This window comes from Bombina bombina, chromosome 2 (assembly GCF_027579735.1).
Source record: "Bombina bombina isolate aBomBom1 chromosome 2, aBomBom1.pri, whole genome shotgun sequence".
NCBI classification, from domain to species: domain Eukaryota; kingdom Metazoa; phylum Chordata; class Amphibia; order Anura; family Bombinatoridae; genus Bombina; species Bombina bombina.
In genome coordinates, this window is record NC_069500.1 from 707,160,857 (window position 1) to 707,181,746 (window position 20,890).

Below are 20,890 nucleotides of genomic sequence, written 5' to 3' on the forward strand. Positions count from 1 at the left end.
GCGGCCGACTTCGCTCAAGAGCAGCTTATACTTTCAATGGATATAGCGACCGTGCTGACTTGCGCTGATATTACAAGTTAAAAGATAAAGTTTGCGCTCAAGATCGAAAATCAAAACTGCGTTAGAATATTTAGTGCGACTTCAGACTTGAAGTAAAACTATAAGTGTTAAAAAAAAGTTGCACAAAACACTTACAAAACATTTTAAAATGAAATATTACACATATATACACATTATTATTATTGTTAATGAAAAGGTTTTAAAACAGTTACAAGGGAAATGGTATATGGAAAAGTGTTTGACTGGGAAGGGCTCCAATGTGTGCACACACACACACATATACTGTATATATATATATATATATATATATATACAGTATATATATATATATATATATATATATATATATATATATATATATATATATATATATATATATGTATATACAGTATATATGTGTGTGTATTTGAGTATGTGTGTATATATATATATATATATATATATATATATATATATATATACTGTATATATATAGCAACCAAAAAACGAAAGAATGCAGACAGCTTTCCAAAACATAACTTGATTTTATTCCAGGTTAAAAATCCATGTGTACACGATCATGGAAAATCACAATAGTAGTATAAACTTGAAAGATACTGCTGCTGACATGTTTCGCCAGTCAAGGCATAATCATAGCTACAGTTAAAACACCTGCTAACCTATTTAAAGGGACATGAAACCCACATTTTTTCTTTCATGATTTAGAAAGAGAATGCAATTTTAAACATCTTTCTAATTTACTTCTATTATCTAATTTGTTTTAGTCTCTTGATATTCTTTGCTGAAAGCATATCTAGATATGCCCAGTAGCTGCTGATTGGTTGCTGCACATAGAAGCCTCATGTGATTGGCTCACCCATGTGCATTGCTTTTTCTTCAAATAAGGATATCTAAAAAATGAAGCAAAATAAATAATAGAAGCAAATTGTAATGTTGTTTAAATTTGTATGTTCTATCTGAATCATGAAAGAAATGTTATGGGTTTAGTGGCTCTTTAAGGGAGCTGGGGAAAACTTAATTAACAAGTAGTGCTAGGGATTCATATTTAACCCTTTATTTCACTTCAGAAAAGAGCCTCAAATTTATGCATAATATGGGACACAGTCCATGCATATTAACAAGTGCCTTATGCTTTTTTTGTACATTTGCACTAATGTGCATATATAGGACATGATGAAATACAGAATATAACATATGTGTGAGAATTTCTCACTAAAGTTGCATGGAGAACACTTGTTGCATATTACATATACCTTATAGTAAATGATGAAACAAATAAATACATAGATAAATACATAAATAACTTCTGTATGTTAATACACAAGTGTTAAAAATATATATATATAGATATGAAAAGACCACTTTCTATGAAAACATGTATGTGTATATATACATACTGTAGTTCCATGTAGGAACCATATTATGGAAAAAAAGCCATCAAATTGAGTGATCATGTAAAGAAATGATTAGGAGTCGCAGAGGACACAGGTGTAGTGGACATATATGTAGAGAGGGTGTATACAAATTTACAGATATACATATTGCCAAACAAACATACCAGCTGCGAAAGAGGGAGATGAGTGGACCATATGGACTATTACTTCCAAAAATTTATTAAATCATATTCAGAGTTTAGGCCATAGGGAACTCAGGTCGGAAGTTTAAAGATCCAATACATCTCCCTCTTTCACAGCAATTGGTCACGATCACCTCCTCTAGGGGGACAATTAACCTTTTCTATAGCTTGCCATCTCAAACTACTAATATCCTTATTATGATGGCGTAGAAAATGTCTGACCAGTGGTGTACTTGCTTCTCCTGCTTGAATCGTGGACAAATGATTCTGAATACAGACCTTAATTTCATTTGTGGTTAAACCTACATATTGTAGGCGACAAAGTGTACAGGTTAGTAAGTAGACAACGTAGGTTGAAGTACACTTCAAACAACTGTTTATTGGAAAAGTATCTCCAGTGACTTCTGATTTTAAAATATTTGACACCATAATATACTCACAAACCCGACACTTTTGTCTACACTTAAACAAGCCCTTATGAACCAGCCAGGAGCTAGTAGGTTTATTTAGTTCTGGCAGCAATGAAGGTGATAGTACATTTGCAAGGGTTTTAGCTCTTCTATATGAGCAGCGCAATCCATCACTGACACATCCTTCTAATTTGTCATCAGCAGAGAGAAAATTAAAATGTTTTTTAACAATTTTACATATTTTGGTGTACTGAGAGCTGAAATCAGTCACAAAAGTTACACCTTGGAAGTGTGTGTCAGAGTTGGAGCGCACTTTTGAATGTGGTTCTGTCAATTCTTTGAACTTGTTGCTCTGCTTTTAGAACAATTTGACTCGAGTAACCTCTTTTCTTCAATCTGTTACTGAGTTCTAGAGATTGTTCACAGCAGGTTTGGTCAAGAGTACAATTCCGTTTGACCCTGACAAATTGTCCCTTTGCAACTGCGAATGGAACGTGTCGAGGGTGGCAACTGTTGGCGTGCAGCAATGCATTGCCAGCTGTGGGTTTTCTATAGACCTTACTGATAATCTTTCCTTGTTCAGTTCCTTCTAAGGAGATATCCAAAAAATCAATGGTATTCTTTTGTAACACAAAGGTAAATTTAATACCAATATCATTATTATTTAAATAATCAGTAAATTCTGAGAATTCTGAGTCTCCGCCCAACCAGATAAGAAGAAGGTCATCAATATAACGTCCATAATACTGGACCATATGCCTTTGGGGGTTACTATCTCCATAGATTTGGGACAGCTCCCACCAACACATGAAAAGGTTGGCATAGGAGGGGGCAAACTTAGCCCCCATTGCTGTCCCACATCTCTGGAGATAGAATTCCAACTAAAAATTAAAATAGTTATGGGTAAGCAGAATCCTGAGTACCCTCAGAATATATTTTTGTTTCCGAAAAAAAAGCTACTGCTCTTTGTGGGGAATGGAAGAGTAAAAATAGCATCCCTTGAATTCCTATTGGCTAATTTGATTCTTCAAATTCAAATCAGCCAATAGGATGAGAGCTACTGAAATCCTATTGGCTGATTTAAACAGCCAATAGGATTTCAGTAGCTCTCATCCTAATGGCTGATTTGAATTTGAAGAATCAAATCAGCCAATAGGAATTCAAGGGACGCCATCTTTAATCACGTACCTTGAATTCACTATTCAGTGTACGGTGGAGATCGTACGAAGAGGATCCTCCATGCTCCATGGCTCTGTGGTCACCGGTCTTCAGTTCCAGGCTCACCCGGTCTTCAGTTCCAAGGTCGCCGGTCTTCAGCTCCACGGTCATCGGTCTTCAGCTCTGCCCTTCACTCCGTGCCGGCTTGTTCCTGGAAGAAGAAAGAAGAGGTCGCCACTTGGAAGAAGACTTCACTGCCTGGAACAGGATCTTCTCCACCGGACTTCAGCAACCGTGAGTACCAACCTGGGGGTTAATCTTAGTTTTTTTTTAAAAAATTTGGGGGGGTTTGTTTTATTTAGATTAGGGATGGGCATTTCTTAAAAGAGCTAAATGCCCTTTTAAGGGCAGCAAAAGTGCTGAATGCCCTTTTCAGGGCAATGGGTTGTTTAGGTTTTTTAGTGTTAGGTTTATTTATTTTGGGGGATAGTGGGTTTTACTGTTAGGGGGGACTTAGAATTTTTTGTAACTGCTAAAGAGCTGCTTAACTTAGGGCAATGCCCTGCAAAAAGCCCTTTTAAGGGCTATTGGTAGTTTAGCATTAGATTAGAGGGTGTTTTTATTTTGGGAGGGCTTTTTTATTTTCATAGGGATTAGGTTTAATTTTTTATTTTTGATAATTTGTTTATTATTTTCTGTAATATTAGATTTTTTTTTATTTTCTGTAATTTTAGCTTAATTTAAACTTAGTTTTTTTATTTTTAAAGTAATGTTAGTTTTTTTTATTTTAATAGTTAGTAACTTTAGTATTTTTTATGTAGGTAATTTGGGTTAATTTAGGGGGTGTTAGGTTAGGGGGTGTTAGTTTAGGGCTTAGTAATTTAATTATTTATTTGCGTTGTGGGGGGTGGCGGTTTAGGGGTTAATAGTTTTAATAGGTAGTTTGCGATGTGGGCTAATAGTGGTTTAGGGGTTAATAGTTTTAATAGGGACTTTGCGATGTGGGTTAATGGCGGATTAGGGGTTAATACATTAGGTAGTTTGCGATGTTGGGGGTTGGCAGATTAAGGGGTTAGTAATGTAATTACTACTTGCAATGTGGGTTTGATCGCGGATATAGAGGTTAATAGTTTAATTAGGCATATTGCGTTGTGGGGGTGGTTGTCGGTTTCGGGGTTAATACTTTTATTAGTTCCGATGTGGGTTTGATGGCTTATATCTGGGTTTTACATTTCAGGTTTATTTTTGGGAGGCGTGTTAGACTCACGGGAGAATTGATATATATTTTATTTTCCTTAGGTGCCGGCAATTTCTAAAGTGCCGTAAGTCACTAGCGACTCCAGAAATTTGTATTTGCGCTCATTTCAGGACACTGCTATTTTATCCGACTTATAGCACTTTATGATCTTCCGGCACCCTATATGTAATACCCCGATGTGCGAGCTGAAATTACGGGCGGCGTGGGTTTCAGCGCTTGCGCTAAAGCCTGCGCCGTATATATAATCTCGCCCCTGGTCTGGTCACAAAGGGGTTAAAAATATCTCATATTCTACATTGGCAAAGATTTAATCTAAAATCAAGATGAACATTAATTTCCATAAGAAGAAAGTGTCCGCTATTTATCTCAAACTGTAAATAGTGAAGCCGCTAAGTGTTGAAGTTTAAAATATCGGTAAAACTTCCAAACCTTGTTGTACAGTATGAAGTTTGTCTATTACGAATATCTATTACTTTAATAAAACGGTGACATAAGATTTTAGATACTGTAAATAGCAATTATTCAAAACACAAAAATGAGAATATTAAATAAAAAAGTAATTTCTAGATGTCGAGGTCATGATTTTTGTCTTATTGTGTTAGTGTGTGGTGAGGTGTGGTGTGGTGTGTGAGAGGCAGAATATAAAATAAAAAGGGCCATACATAGATGGGGGTTGATTTACCAATGTCTGTAGCGTATCATGTCTGCCAGACATCGCTGAATGCCGACAGCATACGCTGTCGGCATTTAACATTGCACAAACAGTTCTTATGAACTGCTTGTGCAATGCCGCCCCCTGCAGATTCGCGGCCAATCGGCCGCTATCAGGGGGTGTCAATCAACCAGGGCTGGACTGGGAAATCAGACCAGCCCTGGAAATTTGTATAGACCAACCAAGCCCCGCCCCCTCCTACCTAGCCACGCACCCTCCACGCCAGCCAACTATGCTCTTGCTTGTTTTTCCCTTAAACTCATATATATATATATATATATATATATATATATATATATATATATATATATATATATATATATATATATATATATATATATATATATATATATATATATATATTATATACATATAATATATAGAAAATAAAAAAATTGTGAGTTACAACCACACTTTTTTTGGTATATTCTAATAAAAAAAGGCAAGTATATATATATATATATATATATATATATATATATATATATATAAAAATAATAACTATCTGTCTGCAGTGACTGAGTCTGTGTAGTGCGAGAGTGTGACTGTCAGAGACTGTTTAATAAGGGGTTAATGCAGCTGTCAAATACAGATAAATGGGGCTTAACTACTAAACTAGTGACTTTACAAGCCTTCCTAACAAAATAACTACCTCCTCCAAGGTAGATATATGACAAAAGGAATACACTGGTGAAGGAAGCGCTAAAAGCTGTAAGTTTAAAAAACACACACAAATCAATGTGACAACTAATTTAAAAAGAATGCACACATAAATAAAAATATGCATCTAATATGTTGAAACACTGGGAGACGTCCCAGTGTATCAACAACATATTAGATGTGTTGTTATTAACTTTTTTATTTATGTGTGCATTCTTATTAAAATAGTTGTCAAATTGTTTGAGTGTGTTTTTAAACTTACAGCTTTTAGCGCCTTCCTTCACCAATGAGTATTCCTTAATGCAGCTGTCAGCCAGTGCACACTCGTCATCCTCCTCCTCTCTCTGCTGCTCTGTATCAAGCTGAACTTGAATTGACTCTCAAACACCATTCAACAGTCACACTCACTTCAGCCGCCTGGGGGGTGGGGGGTAAGTGCCAGTCTTGTCTTTTTGCCACCTGCTGCCAAGCCAAACTGTGCCTCAGGCGCACTGCTGCCGTTTTCCCCTAAAGCTGTGCTGTCTGCTGTGTCACTCACAACACTGTCATGTGCTCGGCCTCGGACTTCTTAAGGCCTCCCCCCAGACCCTTGCCCTCTCCTACCTCTCTTCAGATGTGCATCGGTCAGACCCTTGCCCTTAAACCTCTTCGTGCATCGGTCTTCTCTTCTTTTCAGTACCGGTCTGGGGGAGTGGGCACGGGCATCACTCACTCTGTTCAACTTGTAGACGAGACTCTCAGTCACGCGGCGCCAGCAGCCATCTACCTCCGGATTTCCCTCTCAGACAGACTGTGATGTCAGAGTGACTCGTCTCACACAGTGAACAGATTGGCTGCAGGGTGTAGGTAGGTTTAGTGCAAGCCCCATGGCACGCCCACTGGCTGCCACATAAATTATCTTACTATCTAAGGTAGAACTGGTTAACTTTTGCAGCTACTGCCAGGTAGCGCATCTCACACAACTCTGTGCCAAGTTGCTTGCTGCGCCTGCGCTACAGCTAAGCAGCCTCTGCCGGCGGCCCACCGGAATTTTTCCCGGTATCCCGGCGGCCCAATCCGGCCCTGCAATCAACCCAATCATATACAATCGGGCGGATTGATGTCCACAGCCTCAGAGGCAGCGGACCAAATAAGGAGCAGCGGTCTTAAGACTGCTGCTTCATAACTGCTGTTTCTGGCGAGCCTGAAGGCTTGCACAGAAACAGGGGCATCAGGGGCCATTCAGCCCTTGATAAATCGGCCCCATGGTGTCTTCTGCCTAAGCAACTTAAAAAATCACCAGTTACAACTGGAAGGAATTACAGCGTATTATATCTAGTATATATATTGTTATCTGTATGTTTTCTGCAACGTTGCATCTGAAGTAGCAGTTATTATTTGCATTCATTATTTAATTTAAAATAAATGGTTTGAAATGCTATGACCAAAACCTAGTCTAATAATTTGTTTTGAGTATGTTGCGTGGTGTTGTCAACAAAGTGTCCCTTTTTTCCCCTCAGATCTGATCTCTCCTGCAGTAGTAATTGTTGCTAGGGGATTAAAGGCACACTTAAACAAAAAAAAGTATGTTAATAGTAAGGATTAACTTTTCCCCTATAAATAATCAATCAGCACCCTCTGTGCTGCTTGTTTACAAGATGGTGACAGCTGCCCCCAGTGCTGCAATTATTTTTTAAATATAAAAAAGGGTGGAAGTGTTAGAGACAGTGAGAAACTATACCACTTGCTTCTCAGACTTAAACCAGGCACTACCACTGGTGCTGCACCTCTCAAGACCCATAGCACAGTGGGCTTGTTTTCTCAATCTTTAAAAAAAAAGTGCAGCACTGGAGGCATTTGGTGGTGGGAATCAGTAGCTAGTAGGTGCTCAGATTCTTTAAAGAATGAATAGAAGACAAATAGGGTAAAAGTTTATTTTTACTATTAAAATACTTTTTAAAAAAATCATTAAAATATTTTGGGTGGAGCCCTAACAGTTAAGTGCGAGCGATAAGCAAGGCTGGATTGGCCTACCAGCACACCAGGAGATTTCCTGGTGGGCTGCAGCAGCTGGGGTTGGAAAGCTATAATTTAAAGGGGTGATTAATGGATGCAATTGGGTTGTAGGGTGCCTATATAACAACAATCTAGCACTTTTTTTTTTTTTTTAATAAAAACTAATATAATATAATTCTGAAAAAAAAATATTTGGGGAAGGAGTATCCCAGTAATCCTCTTTGAAAAAAATGGGGTGTGCACATAACTCAATGGAAAATAGGGCTGGTCTCCAAATTTTCCAGGGCTGCTTTTTATTCCCATTTTGCACTCATCGGGTTTATCGCTCATATTACAAGTTGAAAGTAAACCCGATCGCTTGAATGCATCCATGATATATCGTAGAATGATTACCTCATCCTCAGAGCTCTGATTAACTGTTTTGTGAAACAAAAAAGTGTCACTATACACATCAAAAATGCATTACAAAGTACACTTACACTCATAATAACACCATCTAATAAAAATGATTTAAAAAAAAAAATTGCATAAAAAAGTTATAAGGGCTCAAAGATATGAGGTCTCATGTGATAGAAAAAAAAAGGCAGGCAAAGTGCTTTAACATAGAGATACATACACACTGTATATATATATATGTCTATATATGTATTAATGTATTTATATGCGTATATATGTATTTACAGACATATATATATATATATATATATATATATATATATATATATATATATACATATATAAAAACATTAAAATATATGTATACATTTATAGACATACATATATATAATTGATGAAAACATGTAAAAGCATATTTATGCAATATTTATATTTAATAAAAGTTTTAACTATGTATTTAACTGTTAATACTTCACATTCCAATGTTCTGCACCTAGCAGAATATGTTTTAAATAGATATTCCTATCTGTATATATATATATACCTATATAGTATCATCTATATACTGTATATAGATATAAATATATATTTGTTTAACAAAAACATCAGATATATGTAGAAATATTTATTTATGAATAAATAGAATCTATTCCTTTATGTAAAGAACATTGGAAAATGAAATATTCATAATTTCATGTTGGGCTTGCGCTATTGTGAATATGTTATGGTGTTTGCGCAAGAGAGTGGGGTGTTTTTTCTCCATTGACTTCTATAGGGGAATGCATAAACATAATCGCGATTTTCGATTTTTGACTTTTTTGTGCAAGTTGGGTTACCACTGGAGAAAAAACAGTTTACTTTCAACTTGTAATGCCATTGCAACCCTACTAGCATAAAAATGAATATCCTAGATTCCTAGAGGAGTTTTCGCTATAGCGAAAACGCTTAATACCGCTCCACTTGTAATCTAGCCCATAGATGTTTATTTTGGTTTGCACTTGCCATTGTATGCTACTAAAAATATAGCTGAAAATTGTTATAGAGGTCACTTGTCACCAATAATTAATGAGTCATATATATTGTCAGCCATAACAGTATTTTACTTGTTTTTTGTTTTTTTTAGAAAAAGAAGCTTACCAAGAAACTGTGCCTGAGCAGGTAGCTGAAGTCCCCGAGGTTCTAAGCTTCCATGTTGATGCTGAAGAAGAGGAACCACAATATTATACACCTCTACTCTAAGATGAATTATATGCACACAATAAAAAACATAAATACATTCAACATTGTATTTGCTATGCAAAATATCTGTTTCTGTAGATTTAACTGTACAATAACTAAAGGTATTAGCATAAGAGAGTGCAGTAATTCATTATCCTTCTGTAAGTGAATATAAACAAACATATAGATATATACAGTATATATATTATTCATAGTTTAAACATTTAACAGAATTTTTCTAAGACAGTTTATTAGATATTTACTATAGATTATATTGTCTAACATGTTCACCTTTCTAAAACATAATAAAATATGACTTTTTATTATATGTGTGTGTTATTATTTAGTAATTAATAAAACATAAATCTGAAATTATTGTAGATTGACCTTAATGGATAAATATGACAATGGATATACAGGTAGCCCTCAGTTTACGCCGGGGTTAGGTTCCAGAAGGAATGGTTGTAAATCGAAACCGTTGTAAATTGAAACCCAGTTTATAATGTAAGTCAATGGGAAGTAAGGGAGATAGGTTCCAGGCCCCTCTCAAAATTGTAATAAGAAACACCCAATACATTATTTTTAAAGATTTGAAATGAAGACTTTAAATGCTAGACAGCATTATAAACCTAATAAAATAATCACACAACACAAAATATATAATTAAACTAAGTTAAATGAACAAAAACATTTGCGAAACAGCATTATAAACCTAATAAAATAATCACACAACACAGACTTCACTTGCATTTTTCTGCAAACAGTTCTTTCTGTGCATTCCAATCTGGACTGAGTTATAGAAAGGAAGATCTTGTTCCTTTGAAATCTGCTAAATAGCTCAGGTCTGGTTAAACTGATTAATTTCAGCTTGCTTGGCTTTGCTGCAACACAAGTGGACAGCTCCACCTAGTGGAAATTTTAATAAATGCACTGCTTCTCAATGCTTTTTAATAGCAGTCACATGACTGGAAAAAAAAGGTTGTTATTCTGAAACGGTGTAAATTGAACCGTTGTAAAACGAGGGCCACCTGTATTCAGTTTAAGGTTAGATAAAAGATTGAGCAATAAGATGCCTTTCTAAAAATCTATTCAGCTCCAAGGTACACTATATTTAGCAGCATACAATGCCATATGTAAAGCATATTAATATGAAGGATTCATGTGCATGTCCAGAAACCTTGCTTATTATTAAAGGGACATTAAACTCTAAATACATTTTGGGCTAGATTACAAGTGGAGTGCTAATTTATCACGTGTGGCTGGTTATTGCTACTGCAAGCTCAGGGAAGCAATTAGAGCTTATAAAATTAACCAGAGATTTATAAATGTCTACCAAATGCCCCCAAAATCAAGTGTCATATATTTTATTTAAAAAAAAAAGCTAGATTACGAGTTTTGAGCGCTATAGGGAAACTAACGACCGCCACAAAAGCGTATTTAACCTCCCTATAGCGCTGTAAAACCCGGCTTGCACAGGCAATATGGTTGCATTGAGCTCCATACCTCACCCAAATACAAGCAGTGTTTTGACGTCCCCATAGACATCAATAGGAAGAGTCGGCTAAAAAAAAGCCTAACACCTGCGATCGCGGAAACAAAAGTTCCATAACGCTGCCCTATTGATATCCATGGGGAAAGAAAAAGTTATGTTTAAACCTAACACCCTAGCATAAAAACCACGTCTAAAAACCCCTAATCTGCTACCCCAACATCGCCACCACCTAAATAAAACTATTAACCCCTAATCTACTGCTCCCGATATCGCCACCACCTACATTACAGTTATTAAGCCCTAATCTGTCGCCCCCAATGTCGCCGCCACTATACTAAAGTTATTAACCCCTAAACCTCTGGCCTCCCACATCACTAACACTAAATAAATATATTAACCACTAAACCTAACCGTAATGTAACCCTAACCCTAAGCATAACCCTAACGTAACCCTAAGCCTAAATCTAACCCTAACCCCCTATAACTTAAATATAATTAAAATAAATCTAAATTAAACTTACAATTATTACCTAAATAATTCCTATTTAAAACTAAATACCTGTAAAAAAAAACTAAGCTAGCTACAATATAACTAATAGTTATATTGTAGCTAGATTAGGTTTTATTTTTATTTAACAGGTAAGTGTATTTATTTTAACTAGGTAGACTAGTTAGTAAATAGTTATTGACTATTTAATAACTACCTAGTTAAAATAAATATAGTTACATGTAAAATAAAACCTAACCTGCCTTACACTAAAACCTAACATTACAATAAAATAAATTAAATTAATAAAATACAATTATCTAAATTACAAAACAAAACAAAACACTAAATTACACAAAATAAAAAACAAAATTATCAAAAATAAAAACGCATTACTTCTAATCTAATAGCCCTATCAAAATAAAAAAGCCCACCCAAAAAAAAAAAAAACCTAGTCTACACTAAACTGCCAATGGCCCTTAAAAGGGTATTTTGCTGGGCATTTTACCTGTAAAAAAAAAATACAAACACCCCCCAACAGTAGTGGATGGGCATTGCCCTTAAAAGGGCATTTAGCTCTTTTACATTGCCCAAACCCTTAAAAAAAACTAACACTAACCCCCGACGATCCACTTACAGTTTTCGAAGACCGGACATCCATCCTCATCCAGGCGGCAGAAGTCTTCATCCAAGCGGGCAGAAGTCTTCATCCAGACGGCATCTTCTATCTTCATCCATCTGGCACAAAGTGGGTCCATCTTCAAGACATCCAGCACGGAGCATCCTATTCTTACGATTTTATTTTACAGGTAAATTTGTATTTATTTTAACTAGGTAGTTAGTAAATAGTTCAAAACTATTTACTAACTAGTCTACCTAGTTAAAATAAATACAAACTTACCTGTGAAATAAAAATAAAACCTAGGATATCTACAATATAACTATTAGTTATTTTGTAGCTAGCTTAGGTTTTTTTTATAGGTAAGTATTTAGTTTTAAATTGGAATTATTTAGGTAATAATTGTAAGTTTTATTTATCTTTATTTTAATTATATTTAAGTTAGGTGTTAGGGTTAGGGTTAGATTTAGGCTTATGGTTACATTAGGGTTATGGCTAGGTTTAGGGGTTAATATATTTATGTAGTGATTTGGGAGGCCAGAGGTTTAGGAGTTAATAGTTTTTTTTAGTATATTTCGTTGTGAGGGGCTTGCGGTTTAGTGGTTAATAGGTTTATTATAGTGGTGGTGTTGGCGGATGGCAGATTAGGGGTTAGTGCTATTTAAATAGTGTTGGCAATGCGGGACGGCGGCAGTTATGGGGTTAATAGGTTTATTATAGTGGCGACAATGTCAGGGAGCGGTGGAATAGGGGTTAATACATTTTTTAAGTGGTGGCGATGACCGGAACGGCAGATTAGGGGTTAATATTTTTATTTTAGTATTTGCGATGCGGGAGTGCCTCGGTTTAGGGGTTAATAGGTAGTTTATTGGTGTTAGTTTACTTTGTGACAGTTTAGTTATGAGTTTTATGGTACAGCTTTGTAGCATAAAACTCATAACTACTGACTTTAGATGGCAGTACGGATCTTGTCATTTTAGGCTGTACCGCTCACTTTTTGACCTCACAGCAAAACTCGTAATACCGGCGCTATGGGAGTCCCATTGAAAAAGGACTTTTTTAAAAGTGCGGTACTGATGTTGCGTGACGACCAAAAAGGTGTGCGGTACACCTATTCTGACAAAACTTGTAATAGCGGCGTTAGGGAAAAAGCATCTTTATAAAGCATAACGATGCTTTTTCACTCATAACACAAAACTCGTAATCTAGCTGATAGATAGCAGCATCTTTATTTTTTTAAAAATAAAAGTTTTTAGGGTTTTAAAGTTGGCGGTTGTGGGGTGTTAAAAAAAAATGGCACTGAAAAGTGCCTTTACATAGCGGTCAATATACTGTACATATATATTTATGTTTTAATATGTGTATTTACACATATTAACACATAAATATATATTCAAGGAAAGAGAAAAAGAGTAGGTCCCTTTAAGCTTAAATAGTTAAAGTTTATAATCTTCAGGCTGACCTTGTATAAATTATTATGAGGTAAGCAGTCTGAAGTGTGCAATTGAGCATTAATATACAGTATACATAGAAAAAAAACTATAGTTTATGGGCACAAAAATAATGCCCTTATTAGCACATAGAATTATCATTAAAACTTAGATTTTAATAAGTTCACAAATAAGTAAAAAGACATCAGCAGGATAGTAAGAAATATTGTGCTGGCCTGCCGTAAGAAGTTTAAAAACACGTCTGTTTAAGTAACTAAGTATTCAGCTTTTTACAGATTGCAATGTTGCAAAATAATTGCAAGGGTTTAGGAGGGGATTATAACATTGGGAGCTAGTAGCTATATTGTGGTAGCTAGTAATGTGGTACTCTATAAATATACACCCCTTAATAGGGGTAGCTTTATAAGCCAATAGTTACCAGAGCCCTCCCATCCTTCCCACCAATTGTAGCAACAAGTAAATAAGTTAAAACATTTTTTTGTTTAACAAAAACAGAGAGCAATTAAAAAACAACATTATGGTTCCTCAGGGGGGTGAAAACGCTACTCTGTTCTCTTGGTATCTTTAGTTGAAATAGAATATGTAGATATCCTACAATACTGGAAGGTTGCTGGTCACTACTTGGTGGCGACACACATTTATCTCTTGTTATTGGCTCACCAGATGTGGCCAGTTATCTCCCAGTAGCGCATTGCTGCTCTGGAGCTTACTTTAATTATGTGTTTAATCCCTTTGCAGGGGTTAAATATACATTTATATACACGCAATAGTGCAATAAAAATGCACTTTTATATCCCTTGAACCACTTGGATAACACCTTTAAGGTTCTATTTTGTGTTCTTTTTATATTGTTTTGGTAATTTGTCCTCTATTATTTCCAATAATTTAGGAAGGGTGGTAGACACAAATATCATTACATTTGAATAATTTAAATTTCCTGGAAGCCCAATTATCCTTAAATTAATTCCTCAAGATTGATTTCTAGGTCCTTAACTTTATTCAAAATATATTCAATTTGTTTCCTTGATTCCTTCTCTGAATTCTCTTGTTCTATTTGTTTATCCTCTGCCTCTGAGATTTGATATTCTGCTGCAGATAATGTGCTTGAAAATAGTCTGGCCCCTGCTGTAAATATAGTTAGATTATCATGACTTATCTGTTCTAATTTTGGGGGGAAAAAACATTTTGGTTAAAGGGACAGTCAACACCAGAATTTTTGTTTTTTTAAAAGATAGATAATCCCTTAACAACCCATTCCCCAGTTTTGCATAACCAACACAGTTATAATAATACACATTTTACCTCTGTGATTATCTTGTATCTAAGCCTCTGTAGACTGCCCCCTTATTTCAGTTCTTTTGACAGACTTACATTTTAGCCAATCAGTGCTCAATCCTCTGTAAATTCCCGTCCATGAGCTCAATGTTATCTATATGAAACACGTGAACTAACACCCTCTAATGGTGAAAACTGTCAAATGCAGAGGTGGCCTTCAAGGTCTAAGAAATTAGCATATTAACCTCCTAGGTTTAGCTTTCAGCTAAGAATACAAAGAGAACAAAACAAAATTGGTGATAAAAGTGAAATGGAAAGTTGTTTAACCCTTTAATGACCACAGCACTTTTCCATTTTCTGTCCGTTTGGGACCAAGGCTATTTTTACATTTTTGCGGTGTTTGTGTTTAGCTGTAATTTTTCTCTTACTCATTTACTGTACCCACACATATTATATACCGTTTTTCTCGCCATTAAATGGACTTTCAAAAGATACCATTATTTTCATCATATCTTATAATTTACTATAAAAAAATGATAAAATATGAGAAAAAATTGAAAAAAACACACTTTTTTTTAAATTTGACCCCCAAAATCTGTTACACATCTACAACCACCAAAAAGAAAACATGCTAAATAGTTTCTAAATTTTGTCCTGAGTTTAGAAATACCCAATGTTTGCATGTTATTTGCTTTTTTTGCAAGTTATAGGGCCATAAATAGAAGTAGCACTTTGCTATTTCCAAACCACTTTTTTTCAAAATTAGCGCTAGTTACATTGGAACACTGATATCTTTCAGGAATCCCTGAATATCCATTGACATATATATATTTTTAGAAGACATCTCAAAGTATTGATCTAGGCCCATTTTGGTATATTTCATGCCACCATTTCACTGCCAAATGCAATCAAATAAAAAAAAATGTTCACTTTTTCACAAATATTTTCACAAACTTTAGGTTTCTCACTGAAATTATTTACAAACAACGTATGCAATTATAGCATAAATGGTTGTAAATGCTTCTCTGGGATCCCCTTTGTTCATAAATAGCAGACATATATGGCTTTGGCTTTGCTTTTTGGTAATTAGAAGGCTGCTAAAATCCACTGCGCACCACACGTGTATTATGCCCAGCAGTGAAGGGGTTAATTAGGGAGCATGTAGGGAGCTTATAGGGTTAATTTTAGCTTTAGTGTAGTAGACAAACCCAAGTATTGATCTAGGCCCATTTTGGTATATTTCATGCCACCATTTCACAGCCAAATTAAAAAAAAACGCTAAATTTTTCACAATTTTAGGTTTCTCACTGAAATTATTTACAAACAGCTTGTGCAGTTATGGCACAAATGGTTGTAAATGCTTCTCTGGGATCCCCTTTGTTCAGAAATAGCAGACATATATGACTTTGGCGTTGCTTTTTGGTAATTAGAAGGTCGCTAAATGCTGCTGCACATCACACGTGTATTATGGCTAGCAGTGAAGGGGTTAATTAGGTAGTTTGTAGGGAGCTTGCAGGGTTAATTTTAGCTTTAGTGTAGAGATCAGCCTCCCACCTGACACATCCCACCCCCTGATCCCTCCCAAACAGCTCCCTTCCCTTCCCCACCTCACAATTGTCCCCGTCATCTTAAGTACTGGCAGAAAGTCTGCCAGTACTAAAATAAAAGTTTTTAAAAAATAAATAAAAAATAAGCATATTTACATATGCTGCTGTGTAGGATCCCCCCTTAACCCCCAACCTCCCTGATCCCCCCCAAAACAGCTCTCTAACCCTCCTCCTTTGCCTTATTGGGGGCCATCTTGGGTACTGGCAGCTGTCTGCCAGTACTTAGTTTGCACAAAAAAAATGTTTTGTTTTGTTTTTTTTTTTTCTGTAGTGTAGCTTCCCCCCACAGACCAACCCCTACCACCTAACTGATTTTTTTTTATCATTTTTTGCCCCACTTTTATTTAATTTTGGGACACATTTTTTCTATAGTGTAGCGGTTCCCACCCGCTCCCTCCCCGTGCACGCGCCAGCCCCCGCCCCCCCATGCACGTACGCGCATCCGTGAGCACCCCCGGCCATCCCTGCCCACAATCCCGCCCCCTCCACATCACCAGGGCCATCGATGGCCGCCACCCGCCTCCCAAACAGGCTCCCACCCACCAACGAGGAAAGCCACCGATCTCCGGTGCAGAGAGGGCCACAGAGTGGCTGTCTCTGCATCGGATGGCTACAAAAGGTTATTGCAGGATGCCTCCATATCGAGGCATCACTCCAATAACCGGAAAGCAGCTGGAAGCGAGCAGGATCGCTTCCAGCTGCTTTCCACACCAAGGACATGCAGGGTACGTCCTCAGGCGTTAACTGCCTTTTTTTTGAGGACGTACCCTGCACGTCCTCGGTCGTTAAGGGGTTAAAATTACATGCCCTATTTGAATCATGAAAGGTTTTTTTTGGACTTCATTGTCCCTTTAAGTGTTTGACTATTAAATTAGTTTCTATGCTCACTTGTGAACAATATTCCTCCTAATTTCAATCAATAATTGTTTAATTTAATCCTTTATTTCATTTAAAGGGACACTGAACCCAATTTTTTTCTTCCGTGATTCAGATAGAGCATGCAATTTTAAGAAACTTCCTAATTTACTCCTATTATCAAATTTTCTTCATTCTCTTGGTATCTCTATTTGAAATGCAAGAATGTAAGTTTAGATGCCTGCCCATTTTTGGTGAACAACCTGGGTTGTTCTTGCTGATTGGTGGATAAATTGATTCACCAATAAGAAAGTGCTGTCCAGAGTTCTGAACCAAAAAATTTAGATGCCTTCTTTTTCAAATAAAGATAGCAAGAGAACGAAGAAACATAATTTATGTAAGAACTTACCTGATAAATTCATTTCTTTCATATTAGCAAGAGTCCATGAGCTAGTGACGTATGGGATATACATTCCTACCAGGAGGGGCAAAGTTTCCCAAACCTCAAAATGCCTATAAATACACCCCTCACCACACCCACAAATCAGTTTAACGCATAGCCAAGAAGTGGGGTGATAAGAAAAAAGTGCGAAAGCATAAAAAATAAGGAATTGGAATAATTGTGCTTTATACAAAAAAATCATAACCACCACAAAAAGGGTGGGCCTCATGGACTCTTGCTAATATGAAAGAAATTAATTTATCAGGTAAGTTCTTACATAAATTATGTTTTCTTTCATGTAATTAGCAAGAGTCCATGAGCTAGTGACGTATGGGATAATGACTACCCAAGATGTGGATCTTCCACGCAAGAGTCACTAGAGAGGGAGGGATAAAATAAAGACAGCCAATTCCGCTGAAAATAATGCACACCCAAAATAAAGTTTAAATCTTATAATGAAAAAAACTGAAATTATAAGCAGAAGAATCAAACTGAAACAGCTGCCTGAAATACTTTTCTACCAAAAACTGCTTCAGAAGAAGAAAACACATCAAAATGGTAGAATTTAGTAAAAGTATGCAAAGAAGACCAAGTTGCTGCTTTGCAAATCTGATCAACCGAAGCTTCATTCCTAAACGCCCAGGAAGTAGAAACTGACCTAGTAGAATGAGCTGTAATCCTCTGAGGCGGAGTTTTACCCGACTCGACATAAGCATGATGAATTAAAGATTTTAACCAAGATGACAAAGAAATGGCAGAGGCCTTCTGACCTTTCCTAGAACCGGAAAAGATAACAAATAGACTAGAAGTCTTTCGGAAATTCTTATTAGCTTCAATATAATATTTCAAAGCTCTAACTACATCCAAAGAATGCAATGATTTCTCCTTAGAATTCTTAGGATTAGGACATAATGAAGGAACCACAATTTCTCTACTAATGTTGTTAGAATTCACAACCTTAGGTAAAAATTTAAAAGAAGTTCGCAACACCGCCTTATCCTGATGAAAAATCAGAAAAGGAGACTCACAAGAAAGAGCAGATAATTCAGAAACTCTTCTAGCAGAAGAGATGGCCAAAAGAAACAAAACTTTCCAAGAAAGTAATTTAATGTCCAATGAATGCATAGGTTCAAACGGAGGAGCTTGAAGAGTCCCCAGAACCAAATTCAAACTCCAAGGAGGAGAAATTGACTTAATGACAGGTTTTATACGAACCAAAGCTTGTACAAAACAATGAATATCAGGATGATTAGCAATCTTTCTGTGAAAAAGAACAGAAAGAGCAGAGATTTGTCCTTTCAAGGAACTTGCAGACAAACCTTTAACCAAACCATCCTGAAGAAACTGTAAAATTCTCGGAATTCTAAAAGAATGCCAGGAAAAATGATGAGAAAGACACCAAGAAATGTAAGTCTTCCAGACTCTATAATATATCTTCCTAGATACAGATTTACGAGCCTGTAACATAGTATTAATCACAGAGTCAGAGAAACCTCTTTGACTAAGAATCAAGCGTTCAATCTCCATACCTTTAAATTTAAGGATTTGAGATCCTAATGGAAAAAAGGACCATGTGACAGAAGGTCTGGTCTTAACGGAAGAGTCCACGGTTGGCAAGAGGCCATCCGGACAAGATCCGCATACCAAAACCTGTGAGGCCATGCTGGAGCCACCAGCAGAACAAACGAGCATTCCTTCAGAATCTTGGAGATTACTCTTGGAAGAAGAACTAGAGGCGGAAAGAGATAGGCAGGATGATACTTCCAAGGAAGTGACAATGCATCCACTGCTTCCGCCTGAGGATCCCTGGATCTGGACAGATACCTGGGAAGTTTCTTGTTCAGATGAGAAGCCATCAGATCTATTTCTGGAAGTCCCCACATTTGAACAATCTGAAGAAATACCTCTGGGTGAAGAGACCATTCGCCCGGATGTAACGTTTGGCGACTGAGATAATCCGCTTCCCAATTGTCTATACCTGGGCTATGAACCGCAGAAACTAGACAAGAGCTGGATTCCGCCCATACCAGTATTCAAGATACTTCTTTCATAGCCAGAGGACTGTGAGTCCCTCCTTGATGATTGATGTATGCCACAGTTGTGACATTGTCTGTCTGAAAACAAATGAACGATTCTCTCTTTAGAAGAGGCCATGACTGAAGAGCTCTGAAAATTGCACGGAGTTCCAAAATATTGATTGGTAATCTCACCTCCTGAGATTCCCAAACCCCTTGTGCTGTCAGAGACCCCCAAACAGCTCCCCAACCTGTCAGACTTGCATCTGTTGAAATTACAGTCCAGGTTGGAAGAACAAAAGAAGCCCCCTGAACTAAACAATGGTGATCTGTCCACCATGTCAGAGAGTGTCGTACAATCGGTTTTAAAGATATTAATTGAGATATCTTTGTGTAATCCCTGCACCACTGGTTCAGCATACAGAGCTGAAGAGGTCGCATGTGAAAACGAGCAAAGGGGATCACGTCCGATGCAGCAGTCATAAGACCTAGAATTTCCATGCATAAGGCTACCGAAGGGAATGATTGTGATTGAAGGTTTCGACAAGCTGAGATCAATTTTAGACGTCTCTTGTCTGTCAGAGACAGAGTCATGGACACTGAATCTATCTGGAAACCTAAAAAAGGTTACCCTTGTCTGAGGAATCAATTTACTTTTCGGTAAATTGATCCTCCAACCATGATCTTGAAGAAACAACATAAGTCGATTCGTATGAGATTCTGCTAAATGTGAAGACTGAGCAAGTACCAAGATATCGTCCAAATAAGGAAATACCACAATACCCTGTTCTCTGATTACAGACAGAAGGGCACCGAGAACCTTTGTAAAAATTCTTGGAGCTGTTGCTAGGCCAAACGGCAGAGCCACAAACTGGTAATGCTTGTCTAGGAAAGAGACTCTCAGAAACTGATAGTGATCTGGATGAATCGGAATATGCATATATGCATCCTGTAAATCTATTGTGGACATATAATGCCCTTGCTGAACAAAAGGCAGGATAGTCCTTATAGTTACCATTTTGAATGTTGGTATCCTTACATAACGATTCAATATTTTTAGATCCAGAACTGGTCTGAAGGAATTCTCCTTCTTTGGTACAATGAAGAGATTTGAATAAAGCCCCAGCCCCTGTTCCAGAACTGGAACTGGCATAATTACTCCAGCCAAATCTAGATCTGAAACACATTTCAGAAATGCTTGAGC

General features: G+C 36.7%; 1 protein-coding gene across 1 annotated transcript in view; it reads left to right on the forward strand.

The window, feature by feature from the left end:
• Nucleotides 1-9,769, forward strand: part of HEMGN (hemogen) — a 56,881-nt gene extending 47,112 nt beyond the window's left edge. Inside the window, exon 4 of the mRNA XM_053702699.1 lies at nucleotides 9,349-9,769. Within this exon, the coding sequence (XP_053558674.1) occupies nucleotides 9,349-9,464 (116 nt within the window). The 3' untranslated portion in view covers nucleotides 9,465-9,769. The remainder of the gene's footprint in view (nucleotides 1-9,348) is intronic.
• Nucleotides 9,770-20,890: the final 11,121 nt, after the last annotated feature.